The 27,558-nt window shown below is 34.1% G+C and overlaps 1 protein-coding gene across 4 annotated transcripts in view; it reads left to right on the top strand.

The window, feature by feature from the left end:
* LOC114334871 (retinol-binding protein pinta) overlaps positions 1–11,624 on the top strand; it is a 103,607-nt gene extending 91,983 nt beyond the window's left edge. For all 4 annotated transcript variants that reach the window (XM_028284988.2, XM_028284985.2, XM_028284987.2 and 1 more), the window contains exons 6-7: positions 7,354–7,456; positions 11,465–11,624. In XM_028284988.2, the coding sequence (XP_028140789.1) occupies positions 7,354–7,456; positions 11,465–11,541 (180 nt within the window). In that variant the 3' untranslated portion in view covers positions 11,542–11,624. The remainder of the gene's footprint in view (positions 1–7,353; positions 7,457–11,464) is intronic.
* Positions 11,625–27,558: the final 15,934 nt, after the last annotated feature.

The following is a 27,558-nucleotide window of genomic DNA, read 5'->3' on the forward strand; positions in this document are numbered from 1 at the left end:
CTACTTACTTCTGCCACCCTGGAGACAAGTGTCTGCAGACCTTCAAGACTGTCTGCAAAAATGACAGTATCATCAGCGTATCTTATGTTGTTCAATCGTTCTCCGTTTATAAGTATTCCCTCGTCTATGTCCGTTAGCGCTAGCTTCATAATGTGCTCTGAATATGTATTAAACAATAATGGGGACAATATACATCCCTGTCGCACACCTCTTTTTATCTTTATGTCGTCTGTTAACTGATCCCCTACTCTAACAGCTGCAGTTTGTTCGTAATAGATATTGTTTATTATACGGCGATCTCTGCTGTCTAGACCAATTGAATTTAATATTTTCATCAGTTCGTCATGTTTTATTCTATCGAACGCTTTCTGGTAATCAACAAAACACACATATATATCACAATTCACGTCTCTACATCTTTGAAAGAGAACTTGTATTGCAAAAAGTGCCTCTCGAGTACCTAATGCATCCCTGAAGCCGAATTGTGTGTTTGTCATGTGTTCTTCACACTTTTTATATATCCTTTTATGTATAATTTTTAAAAAAGTTTTCAGTAGATGGCTCATAAGGCTTATTATTCGATAATCTTCACATTTTTTGGCATTGGGTTTTTTAGGGATTGTTATAAAAGTTGATCTTAACCACTGTTGGGGTATTTTTCCACTTTGGTATATATTGTTGAAGATCAAAGTAAGTCTTTTTACTTCGTCTTTATCCATAATTTTCAAAAATTCTGAGTAGAACTCGTCTGGTCCTGCGGTTTTTCCCTCCTTAATGTTGGTTATAGCAGCTTCTACTTCCGCTTCGAGAATAGGTGGTCCGGTATCGTCATTTTTATTTTGTGTGATGGTGACATTCCTATTGTCTTCAAATGTTGTTGTCACATAGTTCATCCATGTTGTTTTTGTTTCTTCAATATCAACTATTGGATTTCCTTGAGCGTCTGTTAAGTGTCCCGGCCTTTTTGATTTATAGATGCCTGCTGCTTCTTTGATCTTTTTGTGGAGGTTGAAGGAATCGTGTTTACGTTCCAATATCTCGATTTCTTCACACTGTTCTTCCAGATTTCTGTTTTTAGCTTCTCTGACAGCTTTTTTTATCTCTTTGTCTAGCAACTGATATGCAACGTAGTCTTTCCGCTTGGATTCTCTTCTTCTGTCCATCATCTGTAATATACCCTCGGTCATCCATGGTTTTTTCTTTTCTGTCTTTTTCGGTCGCAGGTATTGGTATAGTATTTCCTTCCCAATGTTTTCTAAGTGGTTTATTTCTATGTCAACATCATTAACTACTTCTGACTTAGATATGTTGTTCTTCAGATATTCCCGTACTTCTTGCTTTATGCCATCATCTTTTAGTTGTTTGGGATCGTATCTTATAGGATTAGGTTTGTGGATTTTTTTAAATTTCAGACGAAACTTACTGACAAGTGGGTTATGGTCTGACATATTTGGATTATGTTGGTTTTTGCTGGGAATAAATCCAATTGAATGAGAATGATTCTCTCGGATATTGGAACAAAATTCGTAACGTATTTTTACTTTATCGTACTATATACGTAGTATAGTATAATAGATAAAGTTATAGGATCGTGCAAAAAAAATTTTTCAGATTTCACTTTTTTTCGACGTTTTGAGTCCCCCTGAGTCTAAAAAACAAATAAAAACGCTGGACGGAAGGGCCGCCCGAGAACTTTATCGTACCGATCTATTATCGTTATGGTACTAGATACTGGAATTCTATAAAAATAACAAAGTTACTCGTTATTTTGATATTTTAGAAACACCTACTGTACTTAAAAGTATTTTATGGTTCTACGCATCATTAATTCCTGCATTTGAGAAAATGGTCGATGCCATATTTCGGGGACACACTATAGATGTGTAGATTATTGCATAAATCAATAGAATATTATAGTCATACTTTCATTTCAAATTAGTTCATTTTTCTGAGAAATTAATAGTTTACAATATTTGCATTTCATTCTATTTCGATTACGCCAGTCAATGCGCGAGATTAAGAACAAGATATTATCTCCAAATGCTATCCTACTGCATGGATTTTAATGAAATTTTGGGAGTAGCCCAATCTCCTAATTCAAAGTCTATCCTATATACTATGGCGCTTTTATCATGGGGGAAGTTCCCACCACTTCTCAGGGGTGAAATATTTTTATTTTCGAATGACATGGAGAAAAAGGAAGATTTTTAAGAAAATTTAAAAGTTCATTCTATAATTTGATCACATTTTTTACAAAAACCATTCATTTTAAACCCGTTCAACATTTTGAAAGTAGAAATAACACTATATATATATTAAAAGGTATTGTAGAAGGAAAACAATGCATTTAAATTATGGTAGATGGGGAGTTAAATGTATATACTTTTCATTTTTCCTTAAAGTACATTAGTCATATATTTTTTTGCACCATATCTCGCTTAGTTTGTAAGTAACCGACATTTAACGGTGCTCGTTTTAAAGGCCTTTTCAAACACTACAAAAGGTGTTGGTAGCATTATACACCTAAAACCTACCGTTCCTCTGTTATTTCAAGTTGAATACACCAATTTGAGCATGCACCAAAAAACAAACTATTTTCACCTACCATATCTCTTTTTGTATTATAAATAGAACATTTACGAAGGAACGAATCTCTTTATTATTTATAATCTAAAAAATGTTTTATATAGTGTTTTTAGTTAGATGCATAGTTTTTAAGGTATTCACAAAAAATCCGTCCGAAAAGGTGTCATTTTTCAATGAAAATGGCCAATTTTCAACTACGCATAACTCAAAAAGTATTGAGTTCAAAAAAAAAAGTATAGACCAGTTTTTGCTTAGAAATAGGTTCTTTAGCCACTTTCGTGCTTATTTTGACCAACAAATTTTCCACCCCCTTGAAGAAGTGGGAACCGCCCCAAGATAAAAGCGCCATAGTATATAGGGTAGATTTTGTTTCTTGAGCTATTCCTTACTTACTGTGAAAATATCAAGTACATCAATGTAGTAGGATGGAATTCGGAGCCAAATACCCTCATTGACTGCCCTACAATAATGCTCTGCTATGAACGCGTGAGAGAGGACACACATAAGATTATAGCAAAATTTCTATTTACCGTAACTTTTCGAGTTTTTGAGCTACAGCAATGAATTTTATGTCATTGGAAAGGTAATTTTGCATTCTTTCAAAATGTGTTAAAATATATAGGGCGTATCTAAAAAAATTAAGATTTTTTATTCATTTCCGGTTCAACCGGAAGTCATATTTTTGGTAAAATTGATTGTGATAATAGATAATAAGGTACCATATATGTTTGCAAAATTTCAAATTTTAGTTTCTATTAAGAAGGAAGTTACGGGCACTCGAATATTTTTTTATAAAAAATTCATAACTCCCCTCCTATGGGGAGTTAAGATATATGACTAATGTCATTCAATTTACTGATAGGATATCAAAGATATATCAAAAAATAAAAAAATTCCTTGGAGCCATTTTTGAGAAAATCTAGTTCAAATTTATGTCAAAATCTGACCCCTTAAATATAGGCAACCCGTAACTTTTTCTGAAAAACGATAACATCCTTCTTATAGCCCCATCTTTAGACTATATAACGACTTTTTCAAATTAAACTTATCTTCAACAAGTTTTTAGATAGATAGGGAAATGTGTCGGGTGGGCGGTCGGCCATTTTGGCCGCCATTTTGAATTTGGAAATGTCAAATTCCGTATTTTTATTTACCTATCGATAAGCTTACTTTGAGTTGAATTTCATTCATTTCGGTCAAAATTTGCAAAAATGGGCCCAAAATAACCCCCCTATTTCGGCCCCCCTTTGATAGGTTTTTTTTAAAAGCTTAGTTTCTCGACAAAATTCTCTTAAACTTACTCATACCGAATTTCATCAAAATCGGTCCAGTAGTTTTTGCTGGGCGGTGGCGACATACGTACGTACGTACATACTTCCGACATGTTTTTTTTATTTGCTTTTTAGACTCAGGGGGACTCAAAACGTCGAAAAAAAGTGAAATCTGAAAAAATTTTTTTTGCACGATCCTATAACTTTATCTATTATACTATACTACGTATATAGTACGAAGTACGATAAAGTAAAAAAACATGTCGGAAGTATGTACGTACGTACGTACGTATGTCGCCACCGCCCAGCAAAAACTACTGGACCGATTTTGATGAAATTCGGTATGAGTAAGTTTAAGAGAATTTTGTCGAGAAACTAAGCTTTTAAAAAAAACCTCTCAAAGGGGGGCCGAAATAGGGGGGTTATTTTGGGCCCATTTTTGCAAATTTTGACCGAAATGAATGAAATTCAACTCAAAGTAAGCTCATCGATAGGTAAATAAAAATACGGAATTTGACAGTTCCAAATTCAAAATGGCGGCCAAAATGGCCGACCGCCCACCCGACACATTTCCCTATCTATCTAAAAACTTGTTGAAGATAAGTTTAATTTGAAAAAGTCGTTATATAGTCTAAAGATGGGACTATAAGAAGGATGTTATCGTTTTTCAGAAAAAGTTACGGGTTTCCTATATTTAAGGGGTCACATTTTGACATAAATTTGAACTAGATTTTCTCAAAAATGGCTCCAAGGAATTTTTTTTATTTTTTGATATATCTTTGATATCCTATCAGTAAATTGAATGATATTAGTCATATATCTTAACTCCCCATAGGAGGGAAGTTATGAATTTAAAAAAAAAATATTCGAGTGCCCGTAACTTCCTTCTTAATAGAAACTAAAATTTGAAATTTTGCAAACATATATGGTACTTTATTATCTATTATCACAATAAATTTTACCAAAAATATGGCTTCCGGTTGAACCGCAAATGAATAAAAAATCTTAATTTTTTTAGATACGCCCTGTATATTTTAACATATTTTGAAAGAATGCAAAATTACCTTTCCAATGACATAAAATTCATTGCTGTAGCTCAAAAACTCGAAAAGTTACGGTAAATAGAAATTTTGCTATAATCTTATGTGTGTCCTCTCTCACGCGTTCATAGCAGAGCATTATTGTAGGGCAGTCAATGAGGGTATTTGGCTCCGAATTCCATCCTACTACATTGATGTACTTGATATTTTCACAGTAAGTAGGGAATAGCTCAAGAAACAAAATCTACCCTATATACTATGGCGCTTTTATCTTGGGGCGGTTCCCACTTCTTCAAGGGGGTGGAAAATTTGTTGGTCAAAATAAGCACGAAAGTGGCTAAAGAACCTATTTCTAAGCAAAAACTGGTCTATACTTTTTTTTTGGAACTCAATACTTTTTGAGTTATGCGTAGTTGAAAATTGGCCATTTTCATTGAAAAATGACACCTTTTCGGACGGATTTTTTGTGAATACCTTAAAAACTATGCATCGAACTAAAAACACTATATAAAACATTTTTTAGATTATAAATAATAAAGAGATTCGTTCCTTCGTAAATGTTCTATTTATAATACAAAAAGAGATATGGTAGGTGAAAATAGTTTGTTTTTTGGTGCATGCTCAAATTGGTGTATTCAACTTGAAATAACAGAGGAACGGTAGGTTTTAGGTGTATAATGCTACCAACACCTTTTGTAGTGTTTGAAAAGGCCTTTAAAACGAGCACCGTTAAATGTCGGTTACTTACAAACTAAGCGAGATATGGTGCAAAAAAATATATGACTAATGTTCTTTAAGGAAAAATGAAAAGTATATACATTTAACTCCCCATCTACCATAATTTAAATACATTGTTTTCCTTCTACAATACCTTTTAATATATATATATAATATTATTTCTACTTTCAAAATGTTGAACGGGTTTAAAATGAATGGTTTTTGTAAAAAATGTTATCAAATTATAGAATGAATTTTTAAATTTTCTTAAAAATCTTCCTTTTTCTCCATGTAATTCGAAAATAAAAATATTTCACCCCTGAGAAGTGGTGGGAACTTCCCCCATGATAAAAGCGCCATAGTATATAGGATAGACTTTGAATTAGGAGATTGGGCTACTCCCAAAATTTCATTAAAATCCATGCAGTAGGATAGAATTTGGAGATAATATCTTGTTCTTAATCTCGCGCATTGACTGGCGTAATCGAAATAGAATGAAATGCAAATATTGTAAACTATTAATTTCTCAGAAAAATGAACTAATTTGAAATGAAAGTATGACTATAATATTCTATTGATTTATGCAATAATCTACACATCTATAGTGTGTCCCCGAAATATGGCATCGAACATTTTCTCAAATGCAGGAATTAATGATGCGTAGAACCATAAAATACTTTTAAGTACAGTAGGTGTTTCTAAAATATCAAAATAACCAGTAACTTTGTTATGTTTATAGAATTCCAGTATCTAGTACCATAACGATAATAGATCGGTACGATAAAGTTCTCGGGCGGCCCTTCCGTCCAGCGTTTTTTATTTGTTTATTTAAAATTATTCCGACGCCATGCTTATGTTGACCTTCTTCTGTATTTCCAGAGTAATATACTTGGTGCTCGTTTATTTGACATTTTCCGGCATCAGGCCATCGCATTTCACTGATGCCCATTATATCGATATTCAGTCTTTCCATTTCATGGATGGCATTATAAATTTTGCCTGCTTCGTACATGGTCTTGACGTTCCAGGTGCATATTTTAAAAAACTGCTTAATTTTTATAGGCGTATCCTTTTCTTTTACTTGGGGGTTTCGCTTGCTAACGACCTGGGAGGCCCCATGGTTCTGTGTTGTTATTCCTCCCCTGCCGGATCTTGCACTCCGATATACATGATCAGTAGTCTTCACTCTCAAAGCTGTAGCCATGATAGATGTACAAGAGATATCCATATGGATCTTTAATGTAGTGGTTTCTCCTTGCCTTCTACATCCTTACGCCGTTGACCTAGTTCTCGGTTCATCCGCTTTTAGGGCCAGTTTCCCAAACCTAGGACAAAAGAGTGCCCTACCACTTACCAACTCATCCGCCCGAAGCCGTTGGTAGGTAAGTGGGGGATTGCTTATACCGGCAATCACTCGGACGTCAGAGCCTCGTTTGTTATCTAGCAGGATGCACCGGATGACCAGAATCAAGATCATCACGCGGGCAGGTGAGGTTGACATTCGCGGGAGGCATACGTACAGGTGATTTAATATCAATACAATCTAGTTTATCGTTTTATGTTTGTTACTAACGCCCGGTTTCATAATCAGTTAAATAGGACTTTAAATTTTAAGTTGGTACCTTTATCAATGCAATTCATATGGTAATGTCAACTTTAAAGTGAACTTTAGTTAATGTTCACTTTAAGTTGATTATTGAAACCGGGCGTTATAATATATCCAAAGTATATAATTTCAGATCAGAATTCATAATTCCATGGAAACTTTATTGGAACATGTTCCCAAAGATATATTACCTGAAGACTACGGTGGCGATGGCAAACCTTTAAGTGAACAAGTTGGTAAGTATACCTATAGATAGGGTTATAGGTACGTATATAAAACGTACGTCCGCATAATATTATATGCTTTGTTTTCCGAGATAATTTTTTTTACATTACATCTTCAATTGTTGACATCCCTTCAGTTGCTGATCAGTGTGTCCAATAGTAGCTTCAATTGGGAACCATACTGAATCCATCTTTGCTTTTATTTGCAATAGGTATTAGTAATGTTTACTGAAGGATAAGTTTGATTGTCATAGAAGCTAATTGGGACCGTATCAGAGATGGTTGCTTCATTTCTTTGGCTACTTCATTAACATCGAATTTTTTTTAATAGTAGGTACCTAATAGGTACTTACTTTTTCTTTAATAATAGGTTTGTTCTAGCATCAGTTTCAAACGGTTTGAAACCATCAGCGAATAGTGGACCAGCGCGAGTAGAGGGGATAGTACTGGTGACTGTATTACGTTTTTTCACTGACCAACTGTTTGCTGACGCTTTCTGACTAGTTTGATTGTTTGCTAGAACAAACTTAATAAATTCTATCAAGAAACCTTCGATACCCCTATGAGAGCTAAGACCTCTCCTATTATTGCTACTTATATTATAGATTATGTGCTAGGCATTATCATTCCTGTCTTATTTACCAAACCTCCCTTCATCAAAAATATGTTCATGACAGCATATTGGCTGTGCCATCTGACTCCGGGGGTTCACTTCTAGGACACAAAAAATTTTAGAAAATAATAACAGTAGCAATGATTCCTGTTTTAAAATCAATGTGTCGTGTCCTACAGATCAGTCCTACCAATAATTAAATTAATTAAATTAACAACCTTTTTTCATCAAGATAAAACCAAAAAGAAATGCTTAGTAACATTTTCTATATCATTCCATGTTCTTCATGTAATAAGTCATACATTGGTCAAACTTCTCACCTACTTAAGTCTAGAACTCATCATCATCATCATCATCCAGCTTCTTCTCTTCTCCACTGCAGGACATAAGTTTCCTCAGCACGTCTTCAGAAATTTCGATGTTGTGCTAATTGCATCCATCTACCATCTATTCTTTTTATGCCATTCATCCAGCGTGTTAGTGGATTGCCTCTGCTTCTCTCGTTCATGCGAGGTCTCCATTATAATAGCCTTTTTTGTCCACCTGTCATCATGCAGTCTCGCTATATGTCCGGCGAAATTCCATTTTAATCTGGTAATTATTTCTATGATCTCTTGCACACCCGTTCTTTGCTTATTTCTAAATTTCTCACTCGATCCGCACGTCTTATTCCTAGTATGGATCTTTCCATTTTCCGCTGTGCTATTCTAAGCTTTGACACTCTTGCTTTGGTTAAAGTTAATAGTGTTTCAGCTCAGTACGTAATGACTGGAAGAACACATTGATTGTATACTTTCTTTTTAAGCCTTAAAGGAATTTCACTGCTGAATATGTCTTTCAATCTGCCATATGCTGCCCAGCCTAGACCAATCCTTCTATCTATCTCTTGGATCTGATTGGATCTAGAAATTTTGATGTTCGATATTGACTTCTTCTATGATATTCTCTTCGAGTGTTATTGATCCTCCTAACACCAAGTTAGTCATCATTTTGGTTTTGTCTTTATTTATTTGCAAATCAACTTCTTCAGCATTTACGCAAGTTATGTGAGCATTTCGTTTGCTTCGTTGATGTCGTCAGCGATTATGACAATATCATCAGCGAACCGGAGATTGTTGAGTGGCTTTCTATACGTATTCCCTTATTGGCCCAGTCCAGTTTTTAAACGCATAATCTAAGACAGTTGTGAAAAGCTTCGGTGACATTGTCTCTTCTTGTGTAACACTTCTCTCGATTATTTTGAATTTGTTAGTTACTTGATGGAGCTGCACACTCGCTGTTGCATGTTTATAGATATTATGAATCAAACGAATGTATCCTGTAATCTATTCGACAATGGGCAAATGCTGTCGCTATTTTATCACTTTTAGTTGTGTCGAGGGCTCTCTGGAAATCAACAAAGATCAGTACTACTAGTCGGTTATATTCGTCAGTTTTTTTTATCAATACCTTCAGTGATAGTAGGTGATCTTTTGTCCCAAACCTTAAACGAACGCCAGCCTGTTCTACTGGTTGGTAAAAGTCCAATTTGCTCTGTCGGTTAGTGATCACTCTGGTAAAAAGCTTGTACATATGTGACAGGAGGCTAATGGGTCGGTAATTTTGGACTCTTAGTTCTAGGGCTACTCTATATAAAAGGGATTCACGTCTTTGTCCAGAGTGTTGTGCATTAGGTAAACACGTCTATACGACAAGTAACTCCATGGACTGTGATAGGTAGTACCAATATTATTAATCATGAAAATTCAAAACACAAAAGAGAATTTCTTTAAATGTCTTTAATGATTGAAACGCGATGGAAAGAGCAATGGTTGGCTGGTATATCACTAAGGACAGGAAAACTAACACATGGATAAGACAGAAAACCAAAGTAACCGATGTGGTACAAAAATCATTAAAATTGAAATGGGAATACGCTGGACATGTAGCTAGGAGCGATCTAAACAATAAATGGCACAGAGCAATTCTAACCTGGAGACCATACAAACACAAAAGACCCAGAGGCAGACCTCCTATGAGATGTACAGATGATCTCAAACGGACTGCCGGGAAAATTGGCTACAAGTAGCGTACAACAAAAAACAATGGAAAGACTTGAAGAGGCTTATGTTCAGATGTGGACGTGAATGGCTAGACGAAGAAGAATAAGTCTTTAATGATTCTTCTATAAATGGTAAAGGTAATATTAAAAAGACTAAGTTTTCACTCTCATGGCATATAAAACAACATAATGCTATTCTAGATCCCACCAGAATGAAAACAATGGGAACCATCTCTGGTTACACCTCCGAGGCTTCTACAATTTGCAAGCCATACGGATGCTGAGACTGAGGAAGATAAGGGAATTCTACAATTTACAATTCACGTCCCATCTGCTCAGCGCGGTAAAGTTCCAACGAGAATGGTTCCCTTCATACTCCACACAAAGTAAATGTAAATCAAAAATGAATAACCATTCTCAATTTCGTTGCAAGACGAAAACACAGCCAAACCATATTCTAGTCCAATCAGAGAGTGCTGCAAGCACCCCTACCGGTTTCGAAACTTATTAGTCTCTCATCAGGAGGCACATATGCTGCTCTCCCCGATCCAACCAAAACAAACCCCAGCGTGCAGTCCCGCATTGCAACGAACGAAATGGCATAGATGCCCTAGCGGCAACTGCTAGCAAAAAGACTAAGTTTTCACTCTAATGGCATATAAAACAACATAATATTATTCTACATCCCACCAGAATGAAAACAATGGGAACCTTCTCTGGTTACACCTCCGAGGCTTCTACAATTTGCAAGCCATACGGATGCTGAGACTATGGAAGATGAGGGAATTCTACAATTTCCAATTCACGTCCCATCTGCTCAGCGCGGTAAAGTTTCAACGAGAATGGTTCCCTTCATACTCCATACAGAGTAAATGTAAATCAAAAATGAATAACCATTCTCAATTTCGTTGCAAAACGAAAACACAGCCGAACCACATTCTAGTCCAATCAGAGAGTGCTGCAAGCACCCCTACCGGTTTCGAAACTTATTAGTCTCTCATCAGGAGGCACATATGCTGCTCTCCGCGATCCAACCAAAACAAACCCCAGCGTGCAGTCCCGGATTGCAACGAACGAAATGGTTATATTAAAAGTTTGAGTGATATAGGTATATCATTTCTAGACTTTATGTTGACATATTATTTATCTTAGGAAATTGTTTCTCGGTATTTTAGAATTATTTTCAAAGAGACGATCTCAGCAATACTTTCGTGGGCTTCTATTGGAAATTTCATCCACATCATTGGGCGTCATAGTCAAATACATCCTATTTGATTTTTAATTTACATTATACCTTGTTAACCACTTTAATAAATAACTCTAAGTTCTGTTTATTTTTTAACACAAAGTGTTCTTCCATTTGCAGATCTAGTGAAAGAGAAGCTCATGGAATATTATGAACGATTTGATATGCTTCAAGAATATTCCACCAAGGATTCTTAGTAATTTATTTATGATAAAATTATTTATATTTAGTTTAATTTTTGTGTTAATTTTTTATACTTTGTAAATAAACTTTAGAATTATTTAGTTTTATTTATTACAGATTGTATTAAGATAAGATTGAAGCTTGGTATATACAAGCACTATTCACGCAAAGTGGGACAAAAAGAAATGTAATAATTACAGGGGTATGGGCCATTCCACGAACATACGCCTGTTTTGGATTACTTCGACAACGAATATTTTACTGTGCAACATAAGAAGTACGAAAGTAAATGGCACTAATAATTATTCCAATAAACAACAATGTAATTTGCAATTTACTTTCGTTCTTCTTATTTTGCACAGTAAAATATTCGTTGTCGAAGTAATCCAAAACAGGCGTATGTTCGTGGAATAGGTTATATAAGCCTTATTAGCTCATTGGGAAAGTTGTACCGTAGATTGATAAAATAATAAATCGAAAACCAATATAAGGAAATATAAGGTCAGAATGGATTCTGTGCTGACAGACCTTGTGGTAATAATAATATTTCAAAACGGCAAACAGGTGTATGTTTTCAAAAAACTTTTGATAGTGTGTAAAAAATATATTTTATATCAGCTAAGTACTTTCAACACATAACGTGCCATCATCAGAGCTTCCTAAAAGGACATATTTAAGATAAGATTTTTTTCATATAAAAAATGAGTGAAAAACTTACGTCCTCTTAAAATACCTTCATAGAAGAGCAATTGCTTAACAACACAACAAAAAACATGAATACTGGGCAAAAGCCACAGATATAGGGTAATAACCCTTTACAGTGAATAGAATCACATCTAAATTCTTTTATTAATTTATAAAGACAACATGGCTGAGTCAGACCATTTTGAGCCCACGTGAACAGCAGATCAGCTGAGGAAGACTGTCATTTATTAAAATGGTAAAGAAGGAACTACAATCTTATGCGACCTCTATATTCATAAATATTAATTAAAAAATTGAAAATGACTAAAAAGCCATGTATAGGTTAAATGAATTTAAAGTTAAGATACTAAATTTTAAAGCTAAATTTTCAAAAGATTACTATTATTACTATTGAAGTGAAATGTTAACGTGTATATTATAAGTTATCAAAATTCTCCCAAAAACAAAACTGTTATAGTTCGACCAAGTGTAGAACAAGTTAGATGAAATCAAACCTAGGAGAAATATCATTTGACAAGCTCAGAATTCGAATTAACATTTCACTTCAATAGTAATAATAGTAATCTTTTGAAAATTTAACTTTAAAATTTAGTATCGTAACTTTAAATTCATTTAACCTATACATGGCTTTTTAGTCATTTTCAATTTTTTAATTAATATTTATGAATATAGAGGTCGCATAAGATTATAGTTCCTTCTTTACCATTTTAATAAATGACAGTCTTCCTCAGCTGATCTGCTGTTCACGTGGGCTCAAAATGGTCTGACTCAGCCATGTTGTCTTTATAAATTAATAAAAGAATTTAGATGTGATTATATTCACTGTAAAGGGTTATTACTCTATATCTGTGGCTTTTGCCCAGTATTCATGTTTTTTGTTGTGTTGTTAAGCAATTGCTCTTCTATGAAGGTATTTTAAGAGGACGTAAGTTTTTCACTCATTTTTTATATGAAAAAAATCTTATCTTAAATATGTCCTTTTAGGAAGCTCTGATGATGGCACGTTAGGTGTTGAAAGTACTTAGCTGATATAAAATATATTTTTTACACACTATCAAAAGTTTTTTGAAAACATACACCTGTTTGCCGTTTTGACCTATTTAGAAGTGTGTACAAGTCTTACAGTCTTTTCCAATTATAATAATATTTGCATTTCAGCAGAATATAGAGGAAAAAACAGCCAGAAATTTACCCACACATTTAGTGTTCGTTGACATAGAGAAGGCCTATGATACAGTACGCTTAAAGAGATTGTTTCAAATATTGACGAAGGCAGGCCTAAGTAATACATATAGTCGAACAAGAGAACTAAAAGGCTCATTAATATTCAGCAGAGCGGGAGCCATTGTTCAAGGTATGAAATTCCAAAACAAAGGATCTACCTGTTTTATACAGGGTGTCTCGAAAAGATTGGTCATAAGTTATACTACAGATTCTGGGGTCAAAAATAGGTTGATCGACCTCACTTACCTATATACAGTAGTGCACACAAAAAAGTTACAGCCCTTTGAAGTTACAAAATGAAAATTGATTTTTTTTCATATATCGAAAACTCTTAGAGCTTTTTTTTTTAAATGGACATGTGGCATTCTTATGGCAAGGTCATCTTAAAAATATAACAGTGAAATTTGTACACCCCATAAAAAGTTTAAACCCATTGTGGTACCATTAGTTAAACACAATATTTTTAAAACTTTTTTGCCTTTTAGGATTTTTTCGATTGCCTGTTTTTATCGAGATTCGGCTTCTTTTTAATATGTTTACATAAAAATTTTATGAGGGCTTCGTTCCATTAAACCCCCCAAATGTTTGTGTACGTTCCAATTAAACTTTTTTTGCGGCACCATTAGTTAAACACAGTGTTTCTAAAACTTTTTTGCAGCTTTGCAAATGTAAATTAGAAATTTTTCATATTATTACCAGCTCTATAATCGTACTTACCATAATAAAAATATGTGGTGGATTTGACAAATATTTAAAATATGTCGATAAAAACTGGCTTTTCGAGAAAGTACTAAGAGGCCAAAAATTTTTTAAAAACATGATGTTTAACTAGCAATAGTACTACAATAATAATTTAATACGAACATACACAAAAGTTTAGGGGGACTTAAGGGAACAAAACCCCCATAAAATTTTTATGGGGAGCACAAATTTCACTATAATTTTTTTCAAGATACTCCTACCATGAGAATGCTACATGTCCATTTTCAGTAAAAAATCTCTAATAGTTTTCGATATATTGGAAAAAATTTATTTTCATTTTGTAACTTCAAAGGGCTGTAACTTTTTTATGTGCACATTTGTATTAAGGTAAGTAAGATTCAAATTTTTAACCCAGAATCTGTGGTATAATTTATGACCAATCTTTTTGGCGGCGGGTGTAATTTCCTCACCAAAATAATCGTTTGCCTGAGTTTGGAAGGGAATATCATAATCCCACAGGTATTTTCCTCACCAAAACCGAAATGGTTATTTCAGTTAGGCATTACATTACTACCTAATTATTATAGTACTACTAAAAGTCATTCAAGGAAATTATTTATCTACTATAAAATCACAGTAGTTACCTATAATAATTAATTAATTAATTATAGTATTTTAGCAGGAACTTTACCGCGCTGAGCAGATGTGACGTGAATTGTAAATTGTAGAATTCCCTCATCTTCCTTAGTCTCAGCATCCGTATGGCTTGCAAATTGTAGAAGCCTCGGAGGTGTAACCAGAGAAGGTTCCCATTGTTTTCATTCTGGTGGGATATGTTATGTGCCATTAGAGTGAAAACTTAGTCTTTTATTCTATTTTTAGTCACAATTGGAATTTTGTCGAAAATGGCATGTTTTAGAAAGTAATCGCGGTAAACCTTTACTGGTATTTGAAAATTTTATTTTTTATAAAGTGAAAGTTTTAAAAAGTGACGAAGTATTCTTTAGGTGTGCTCAAAAAACAACCAGGGGGGGGGGGGGGGAAATTTTCTCTTGATAAACTGTGTCAAAAGTCAAAAGTAATATAATTGTGTTTAGTTGTGAAACAAATATAAGTCTTTTAGGCACATTGAACTTATTATATGCATGGCACATTTTCTTACTGTACTTTTTCATGGGCTAATTAATGGGCATAATATTTCTTTATTATACTGTTAACTGCCAAACAAAAAAAAACATACAACAATCTTTTTTATTTGTTAAATCAGAAATTTTTGAAACTTTCAAAATTGAGTTTAATCCTAGTAACACTTTTGTAGATTTTGAAAAGGCTATACATAATGCAATCATTCAAATGTGTCCAAACACCTAGTACATGGTTTTAGATTTCACCTACACCAAGCATGTTATAGAAAAATTCAGTCTCTTGATTTAACATCAGAATATACAAATGATTCTGAAATATGCAAGTGGCTCAAATATAATTTTGGTGTTACATATAAAAATAGAAGACGTATTTTTTCAATATCAAATTGTTTTATGTTGGATTTAATGTCATGCAAACCAGAAAATGAAATTTTAGATAGATATGTTGATTATTTAGTTGAAACTTAAATAGAGAAAAATTGCCATATTCTCCTCATATTTGTGGGTAGTAGAGATGTTGAAAAAGTATCTATTCGTTAAAAAGTACTCGTTACTTACGAATACCGAAAGTAACGATTACTATACAGAGAGGCAAATCGTTACTTTGATTACTCTGATTACTTCGTTACTTCGTATCAATCGTATCAGAGCGAGTAACGACTATTGTATCTACTTTGATTACTGTGATTACTCTGATTACTTCGTACCAATCGTATCAGAGCGAGTAACGACTATTGTATCTACAACCAGTACACTTGATTACTGTCTACCAATCGTATCTCAGCGAGTAACGGACGGGACCGGTATTTAACGAGTGTTATCGATTATCGTTATCTGTATGAAGCGTTTTAAGGGTGTGAGCCTCAGAGCCTCACACTGTGAGGGTGAGGAGAAGATAGAAGATGAAACAGAGGGAGGTATAATAGAGGTAAAATATGTAATGTATGTCATTAAAAGAGATCGAATGCGAGAACCCTATATTTGTATCTAGATCTATATCTATACCTATACAAAATACCTACCTACTGATAAATATGATTCTCGATATGATTACCGGTACTCAAATACAAAAGTAATCATAATTTTAACTATTTAATGGGAAATAAGCCACAATATTATTAAAAAATGATTTTTATTAACGTTTCGACGCCCAAATCGGGTGCCGTTGTCAAAATACAAAATACTACTAACATAAACAAAAATGTTGTTGCTTAGTAAAAAAATTCTTCTAATAATTTATTTAATTTGACTCATTTATATCGGCAATTCAGATACATATGATACATTTTAAAGTAGAAGACTTTAAAATGATGTTGCCAATATTTATGAGTTGCGTTCCTGGGACGACTTTACTGAAAGATAGTTCATTCGATTACTTGAAATCAACCCCAACTCAAGAATATCCGTCACAAAAAAATCATAGCATGTGATCTGTCTTTAAAAAGACAACCACATGCAACGGTGACATTAAAATTCTCGCGTTGGAGATCTCATAGTATTTTGACAACGGCACCCGATTTGGGCATCGAAACGTTAATAAAAATCATTTTTTAATAATATCGTGGCTTATTTCCCATTAAATAGTTAAAATTGTAAAAATGCCACAAGAAAATAGCTTCAGAACAACAAAAAGTAATCATAGTAATCAAAGTAACGAATACTGTAAATGATTACTTTATACAAAAGTAACGATTTGTAACGAATACTCGAAAGTAACTATAATCAACATCACTAGTGGGTAGAGGCAAATTCTTCTGTTATTCGTACTATGAATGCTTGCGAATCTTTTCATTCGCATTTTAATTCCTCATTTTATAATACGCATCCATCCATATATTTTTCTTAGAAAAAATTAAAAATTTTCAGGTAGATACGTATGTTAACATTTAAAGTTTGTATATTGCAAAATCTACCAAAGATAAACAAGTTAAACTGAAATTGAAAAATGTAGCAAATTTATTAATAAGACAACAGTCTAATCAAATGACTAGAATGGATTTTGTAAAGTGTGTCTCTTAATAAAGTAGTAAATATTAAATAAGAACTTGTACGTTTTGCATATTATGTATGTATATTATAAACTATTATTATAATGTAAGGAAATGAATGTTTTATATTCGGATTTCGGATGCTTTCATAATAAAAATTCTTGAATTATATCTATATTTTTTATTTTATTACCTGAGTAAGTTGGTGAGAAAAATACTTGTGGGATTATATGGTTTTACTGGTTGGTGAGGAATTTACCTGCGCCCCTTTTTGGGACACCCTGTATAATTTTAAACCTCGATCAATAGCATCCCGCTGAACTGAATATTAAAAAGTCTCTTAGTACTCTTGTCAGAGTTTACATCAACGCTAGAGGGGACATGTAGGTACATAAATGCAAAAAGTGCCGATAAAAGGGAAAATAAGCTTTCAGACGCATTTCCTGTTACAAAATTCTTGACTAAAGGATTCCTGTTCTTTATTTCCAACTTTCAAAATCTATATTCACTTCGGAGATAAAATGCCCAGCAAGGGAAGAGAGCTTGCTAACAAGTACATAATAAATCTTTTCTTCACAGACCATAAAGTTATGGTGGTTGGGGTAGTTACCCCCGATGGTGAGGTTGATTAAGTTAAACACTATTTACCAGACATATATTTATTTGCCAACACTAAATATGCCAGTAACGAGTTGGTGGACAAAAGTCTATATTCTAACTACATTGATGGTTAAATAATGAATGATGAATAATGAATGATCTCTGCTTTACTTTCTCCGTATCTATAAAGAAATCGTAATTGTTTTGTTATGATTTCATACCTGAATGTGACCATGAAATATTAATAGTACATAATTGCTGACTAGTCTTTTAAAAATTAAATCGATATGGACTACTCTTATTTTTTTTTTAATGCTAATATAAATCCTGTACAAAGTGATTATGGCAAACTATGAGAAAGACATGGATTATATGATTAGAAAGTTACCCGAAGAATGCAAAAATTGGAGACTCACGATTAACATTAACAAAACGGAATATCTTACAATAAAGGAGAAAGAAAAATACCCACAACTCTCGATTATAGATATAAAAAATGCGAAGAATTTAAATACCTAAGAATAGTGTTGGCAAAGTAAGAAACATCGAATCGGGATATTCAGCAGAAAATACAATAGAACCGAAATGTGGTACAAACACTAAACACATTATTTTGAAGTCTTAAAATTAGTTTTTCTACAAACGTGTTAAAAATGCAACTTTTAGCACTCCATAGGAGCGTTAAAAATGTTATACTTTATCTACTCTATGTCATATTATGTATAATTTTTTAGTTTGTGAGAACTGTCATTATAGATAGTAGTACGTGAAGGGTTTAAAGTGTGCGTAAAGTAACAATGTATTTTAAATGGGATTTACTTTTTCGCACACTTTCAATGGGTTTTTTAACACAGTTTCATATAATCAAATATCCTTAATTTTTGCGTTGTCATGGTGATGACAATATGAGCAATGACTTACAACAAAATTTTTGACAGTTTTGTGGTTTGAAAGTAGTTAGGATTTTTAAATGTCAAAGTTCTAAAAATTGTAGAATACAAATGAATTCCAGTGACGAAGAGATACAGTTTTTTTATTTGTTTATCGTAGATAAAATATTGTATGAAACTGTGCGTGAAGTACTTTTTGCGAACTTACGCGATGTATAGCACTCGCTCCGTTGTCGCTCGTGCTCTAAATATCGCGTGCGTTCGCAAAAAGCATACTTCACGAACTGTTTCATAAATAACTATTTTCTACAACCGTGTTAAAAATGCAATTTTTAGCACTCAATACGAGCGTTAAAAATGCTACTTTAAGGCACTAGTGCTTTAAATTTTTTAAGGCATTGCAGTTCGTATTGACCGTATATCCGGTAGCGGGTAGGAACTCCTTTGGACAGTCCTATCAGGGAAAGTGAAACAATCCCTGCCTTCCGCAGATTCCAGGGGTTTCCTGACCCGGGAAACTAGTACCTGTTTAGGGTCCCTTGTCCAGGGTCACGGATGAAGACCACAACGGTATCCACGGCGGAGAAGAACATCTTCGGTACGGTGTGTATGGCGGAAGTGGCGACCCCCGATTTTAGGGTTGGTATAAAATTAAATGGGGTAGATGGAACTCCTTAGCCATGGTGAAGGCAATTACCTAAGAGACGGTCACTCTAAATTCAAAACTCTGGTCCTCCAAGCTTGGGGGTTGAGGCAATGGACTTGCTCCTCATTCCTCGGAAAAAGTATATTGCAAAAAACCCGAAAGTAAAGCCTCGGAAAAAGGACGGACATTCTGGAAACGAAATTGGCAACGAAAACGGATATTGAATGTTGGAACGTGGAATATACAGGGTATTAAAGGAAAGACTGCAGAAGTTTAGCAAGAAAGTTTAAAAATGAACATGGACATTCTAGTGTTCACTGAGACCAAGAAGAAAGGACAAGGAGTAGACGACGTAGGAGAATATGTACACATATATAGTGGAGTCAGAAAGGATGAACGTGCCAAAAGAGGAGTATCCATACTCATTCATAAGAAGTATAAAAATCATATAACAAGTTGGCAAGCAATTAACGATAGAATAATAACAGCGAATTTGACCGTAAAGGGGCGTCGTTTATCAATTGTAGGGGTATACGGACCGACTGATGATGCTAAAGTGGAAGAGAAAGAACAATATATCGCAACCTTAGAAGACACCATAATACAAATCGGTAAAAGTCGGAAACTCTTAGTTTTAGGAGATATGAATGCACGAGTGGGCAAAAAAATAGGAAATAATGTCATTGGAAGGTATGGAGAAGAAATCCTAAATAATAATGGCGAGCGGTTAATAGAACTTTGTATGCGAAATGAACTAAAAGTCATGAACGGATTCTTCAAACACAAAGATATACATACTTACACGTGGATTCAAACAACACGCAATTTAAAATCGATTATTGATTATCTAATTGTGGCCCAAAAAACTAAACTGAGAATCCTTGATGTTAGAGCATACAGAGGAGCAGAAACTGGAAATGACCATTACTTGATAAAATCCAAAATAAAACTACCTTCATGGGCCCAACAGAAACAGGGTGTCTCAGACTCAGGGAATGGAGAGAAAATTGAAGCGGTTCGATATAATCTAGAAAGTTTAGAACACCACAATACAAAAATGCTATACAGAAGCCGACTAGATAATATATTGGATGAATGAAAACTGACGCAAAACATAGAAAACGTACACCAACACATTATTTCAAGTATACACCAAGCCGCCAAAGAGGCGCTAGGTATAAAAGAAAATAGAATACATAAAGGTAATAGCTGGTGGAACGAACATCTACAAACACAAAAAGAAAATAAACAACAACTATACTAAAAATGGTTAAACACTGGCCGGATAGAAGACAAGGAAAAATACAGAAACGCCCTCAAAAAATTTAAACAAGACGTATGGCAGATAAAAAATGATTCATGGGAAAAGAAATGTAATGAGTTGGAAACATATATAGGTGGTAGGAGAAGTAGAGAATCGTGGAGGTTTATCAAAACACTGAGATCAGATACAACAGAAAATGTAAGGCTTGACAACATAACAACAAATACATGGGAACAGCATTATAAATCTTTGCTGACTGAAGACCGCCCACAATACATACAAGAAGAATCAAACCCAGTAATAGTAGAAGGTGAAGAAATAACAATAACAACAGAAATGGTACAGAAAGCTATCTCACAATTAAAAAATGGTCGGGCACCTGGCCCTGACAATGTTCCCGCAGAACTAATAAAATCAGGTTCAAAGAAATTAATCCGAATGATCACAGAATTCCTTCACAGAATTATTAACGGAGAACAAGTTCCGAAAAGCTGGAAAGAGGGCTGGATCTCTTCAATACACAAAAAGGGAAGTAAAAGTGATGTCAACAATTATAGGGGAATAACTGTAACAAGCACAATGAGCCGTTTATATGGCAGAATACTGAAAACCATTATTTGCGAAGAATATCAACCCTATGAATCCGAAGAACAGTGTGGTTTCAGGGCCGGCCGATCTACGATCGATAATATATTCTGTCTAACACAGGTTATGGAAAAAAGACTAGAACGTGGACAAGACACACATATACTTTTTGTCGACCTAACGAAAGCGTATGACACAGTACCCGTGAAAAAACTGTGGGAGGTTTTGGACAATACACACATATCTGCAACTGTCATCAAAGCCATACAATGCCTCTATAAAGATTCTATGTCAAGAGTAAAGAAAGGTAACCATCTGTCATCTAGCTTCCAAGTAACAAAAGGCCTTAAACAAGGGTGCTGCTTATCTCCCATTCTTTTCAATATATATACCGACGGTGCTCTCAGACTTTGGAAACAGAAATGCAGTGGTATGGGTATACCAATCGGAGACATAACATTATACACTTTGAACTACGCAGACGACCAGGTGGTAGTTGCCCAAGATAAGGAAGACTTAGAATATATGACCAGAAAATTTATGGAAGAATACAGGAAATGGGTTTAGAGGTAAACATAAGGAAAACACAATATCTACACATCGGTAACCAAATACAACAGGAGGACCTAGATCTTGACGGAATAAGTGACTACATCAGGGGTTGTACAGAGTATATATATCTAGGGATTAAATTAACAAATAGTGGAAGAACGGAACCCAGTATAGATGATAGAGTGACGAAGGCTAGAAAGGTTACTAGATCCCTAAACCCTGTCTTATGGCAACATAACATAAATTTAAATACAAAAATGAGGATGTACGACGCTATTCTGAAACCAATTTTAACGTATGGCTCCGAAGTGTGGCAAATGACAAAAAAATCCGAAAATAAGCTGCTTACCACTGAAATGGATTTTTTTTAAGATCTGCCAGAATATCGAGATGGGACCATGTTCGAAATGAACAGATCAGAGAAAAAGTAGGTAAGCAGAAAACAATAGTGGACGAGGTACAACGAAACCAACTTACCTGGTATGGACTCGTCCAACGAATGGGAGATGAAAGATTACCAAAAATTACAATGAGATGGATACCGCCAGAAAAACGGAAAAGAGGAAGGCCACCGACCTCCTGGAAACAAGGAATTACAAAAGCCATGTCAGAAAGAAATCTTCAAGAAAATGACTGGCTAGATCGACAGGCTTGGCGATTGGGTACCGGAAGGTGTAGAACGCTATAGAACCGGTTATATATATATATATATATATATATATATATATATATATATATATATATATATATATATATATATATATTGTTATATTTCTATTTGATATGAAAATTAAAATTTGATAATTATAGACAAAATTCAATTTAATATAAAATATTTTCAATTTTCTCAACCACGGGCATATAAATTTAGAACAACCTGTATACAACAAATTGTTATATTTAATTTTAAGAAGTGATTAAATAAGACTCAAGTGAAATCGTTAATAGGTCATTATCGTTGTTCGCGGAAGGATCGATCATTAGCCGATGCTAAATAAGACTAAGTGGAAATAGAGAATAGGTCATTAAAAATTTGTATATAGTAGAAAGTAATTTTAGAATGGGAATTAACTATTTTCTTTGAAATCCATTAAGCATATTTAGAAAGTTTAAAAATTGGTTTTGAGGAATACCGCGAATGAGAGTTGGTGGTGGAAGTTTGATTTGTGAATCTGGAAGGGATATTTAGAAAGTAGGGGAATGAATGACAAATAGAGAGCAGAATGTTTTGAGCTGTCGAGAAGTGAAGTCGAGTAGTAGACGGTAGTGTACGGAGAGTGAGAAAGCCTGTGTAGTTCCGTGAGTGTGGAGTATCTATCGTAGAACGAGAGGTAGGCCAGGTTGAGAGTAAAAGAACCTCCTTGAGCCAAGAGTTCCCGGTAGCTGATTGCAGTTTCGAAAAAGGTAGAACACAGCATCACGACAGAAGCAGGAAACGAGAGCTATACGAGCTAGTTTCAGAGGAGAACATTACTGGAAGCCAGGACGAGGTTTTGATTGCAGCCAAGGATAGCAGGAAACGGGTCTTGTGTGAAGACATTCTCAGTGCACCAGAAAAAGGTCAGTCTCATTTGTTTGGACATGAATGTATGGGTTTTTCGTAGTAAATACCACATTTAAAATTGAAGAAACATAATCAATAATATCAGAAAAGCTTCATAAAACTTAAATAGAATTGTTGCTAATAAATCATAATAGTTAAATGTTAATAAAAACTTTCATTTGGAAATCAAAAGGAAATAAAATTCTCATGTGTAAATGTTATTTTTAAGAATAATAAGATATAGCAAATATTAAGCAGTGATTGCCATTTAAATAAAATAAACAATATTTTGATTACAATTGTAACCCATATGTGTTATTATTTTACTTTTTTCTTTCCTATCCCGATTAGGAACCATTAAGAAATACTTAGAAGCCACGTATGTAAGTAATTAATTTTATAAAAAGCCCTGAGATTGAAAACATATTGATGTGTGATTTGGTAAATTAATTAGATTATTATTAATGCATTGATTAAATTAAATGACATATAAAAATATTATCTCATATCAATAATCAAGATCACAACAACTGTCGTCCAACGTGGAGGGCATTGTAAAGTATTTCTAGTGGCAAATTTGAAGGATAGAAAGAGTAAAGCCGGTATTTGAAAATTTATATGCCTGTGGTAAAAAGTGAGATACTTACATTTGATAACATAAAATTTTAGATCTCTTTAGGTACAAATTTTACATAACTGATTAAATATTTTATTTTTACGATATTACATTTGATATATTTATTGACAATTTATAATATTTGGGTGAGAAAAAGTCGTCTTGGTAACATACTAGTAAAATTTCATATTTGGCGGGGACAGTACTTCTTGAAAACAAATGTCTGTGACAAGAAGCCAAAGCAAAGACAACAAAAAACAAAAAGAACATTCAAATCAAGAGAATAATTCAGACCAAGAAGACATTTTAGACACGACAATCATGGCATCAGAACAGCAAGAATTATCAGGAATAGATAAAATATTACAAATGATGCAACTCCAGTCACAAAGAATGGAACAAAAACTGGATGAATCACAACAAAAAATGGATCAGAAACTGGATGAATCACAACAAAAAATGGATCAGAAAATGGATGAAACACAACAAAAAATGGATGAAACACAACAAAAATTGGATCAAAAAATGGATGAAACACAACAAAAAATGAAACAAGCAATAGAAGAGAACAACAAGAAAATGGAGGGACGCATAGGAAAGTATGAAAAGGAAGTAAAAGGATGTTTGACAACAATGAAAAACGAGATGAAAGAACAAGAAATGAAAATTCAAAATAAAATAAAGGAGATAACGAATTGCCAGAAAAAAGAAATGGAAAGTTTGGAAAACAAGTTGCAAAACGCTATTCAAGCAGACATAGAAGAAGTGGAAAGAAAGATTGCGGAAATCAATACTCAGCAAAATGTCGGAGAAAGAAGAGAAATGGTTATACATAGCACAGATGACGTGAAGATAAGGTTTGGCGGGGACGTAAGAAGATTACACCCAGTGCCGTTCATAAATAGCCTAAAAAAGAAAATACAGCACATTGGAAATTTCGAAACAGCAAAAGAAACTATCAGAAACCATCTCAAATATGAAGCAAGCCTGTGGTTCGATAGCAAAGAAGAAGAATTCGGCAATTGGCAACAATTTGAACAAAAATTTTTGAATTATTTCTGGGGAAAGGTCCAACAATTGGAAATTAACAAGGAATTGCAAAATGGGAAATACAATGATAGGATGGGTGTATCAGAAAGGACATATGCTTTGCAAATTTACAATAATGCAAAACATTTACAATATAATTACTCATCGGAACAATTAGTCGAACTGATTGCAAGACATTTCGAGGAAACGCTGGAAGACCATATCACATTGCAAAACTACAAAGACATAGATAGTTTATGCCAATTCCTACAAATAAGAGAATCACGTCTAAGAGAAAGAAAATCAAGAAAGTCGCGAGAAGATTACAGGCCCCGAGAAACACAAGATTACAGAGATAGAAATCAAAATAGGAGGGACTATACAAGACGAGATTTTAATCCCAGAAGGGAAAACGAAAATAGAGACAACGGAAGAGGAAATTATGAACAAAGAAATAGGCAATGGAATGAGGACAGAAATCGAGAATACCAGAATAGAAACACCACACGCTCAAATCAAGAAAACAGAAATAATGGTAGACAAAATGAACAGGGATATCGAGAAAACCGAAACAGATCCGACAGACCAAGAGAAAATAGAAGAGAGGTAAATAATACCCAGACAGAAGAATATGACGGAGAGAGAAATTATGACGAAAATATAAACAACAATGAGCAACCGGCGTTTTTTCACGACGGCGCTCACTAAAAACAAAAAAACAAACAGGAATCTTTTGTCACCCCAAGGAGTTTATTAAATTGGCAGGAAACAACGAAAAGAAAAATGGAATTAATTTAAAATTTGTGGATGGATTTATCAACGAGACACCAATTAAAATTATGATAGATACTGGATCGGAAATAACATTGGTCAACAGAAAACTAATAGAAGAAGTTAACTTAACAAATTTAATTTACAAAATACCTAGGGTAAATTTAGTGGGCGCAAACAAACGGACATTGGCAACTATAAATGAAGGCATACGAGTAATGGTACGACTGGGTAAGAATATGTATGCACTACAATGTGTAATAATGCCAAATATGTCACATGACATGATAGTAGGAGTCGACGAATTGGCAGAAAAACATGTAGTGATAGATTTTAAAAATAATACGATGAAACTAACAGAAGAAAAAGAAAAGGAACAGGAGAAACAAAATACGGACGAATCAGGTAAAGAACAAACAGTGGAAATGAATTTGGCAACGAAGCAAGGACAAAGAAGAAAAGGGAGAAAAAGTCAGAAAAGGATAAAAGAAAATGAAACCTGTGGCTCCTCAAAAGAAGAGTTGAGCCCAGAAGAAGAAAATTTGAGAGTATCAGAAACAAAGGAAACCTGGGATTCCTCAAAAGAAGAGACGAGCTCAGGAGAAGAAGAAATAAAGCTAAAAAATGAAAGTGAAAAGAATATGATTGAAACAGTGGTATTTGAAGAGGAGGTATATGCAAACGAGGATGCAGAATGCACGGTAAACATGTGTGAAGAATCTGAAAAAAAAGACAGAAAATTGATATGTGGAGAAGGGAAAGAAAAAGAATTGCGGTTGATGTTAAGAAACTACGAAAATTTGATCAATGAGGAAAACAGAGTGGCTAAAAAGTACGAACATTCATTTGAGGTGAAAAACTTGGGAAATTTTCGATCAAAGACTTACCCGATTCCATACAAGTATCGACAAGAGGTGAAAGAAGAAATAAATAAAATGTTGGAAGATCAAATAATCGAAAGATGTGATTCACCGTATGTTAACCCGATTGTGATAGTAAAGAAAAGCAATGGAGAATTGAGATTATGTTTAGATGCCAGGAATATCAACCAGCACACTGTATCACAATATGAATCACCTCTAAACATCGAGGCCATTTTTGGAAGAATCACCGGGTCACACATATTTTCGAAAATTGACTTAAAACACAGTTTTTGGTTGATACCGTTAGCTGAAAAGTGTAGAAACTACACCGCTTTTTCTATTGATGGTATTGTCTACCGGTTTAAGGTAGTGCCATTTGGATTGCAGAGTGCTTGTGCTGCACTCGTCCGAGCTCTACATACCATTTTGAATCGCCATGAAGATTTCATAGTTCATTATATCGATGATTTATTAATTTTTTCACAAGATACTCAGAGTCATCTGGAACACATAGAAATAATTCTGAAAGAATTGGACACAGCGGGATTGAAATTAAACATTGAAAAATGTCAATTTTTTCAAAAAGAAGTCATTTATTTGGGTTTTCAATTGGACACCAAAACAGTAAGATTAGCCGAAGACAGAGTCAAGCTCATAGATGAATACCCAAGACCAACGAATTTGAAAACATTGAGAGGTTTTCTTGGCACGATAAATTATTTTAAAAAGCTGATTCCCGATTTGAGCCAAAAGGAAATCCCTCTGATAAAATTGCTTAAAAAAGGAATAAAATGGAATTGGAAAGAAGAACAGGAGGAAGCTTTCGAAACATTAAAACGAGAATTCTCAAAAGGAACGAAAATATACCACCCCATTTACAATTTACCTTTTATACTCCGAACTGATGC

Source organism: Diabrotica virgifera, chromosome 7, assembly GCF_917563875.1.
Source record: "Diabrotica virgifera virgifera chromosome 7, PGI_DIABVI_V3a".
In the NCBI taxonomy this organism is placed as follows: Eukaryota; Metazoa; Arthropoda; class Insecta; order Coleoptera; family Chrysomelidae; genus Diabrotica; species Diabrotica virgifera.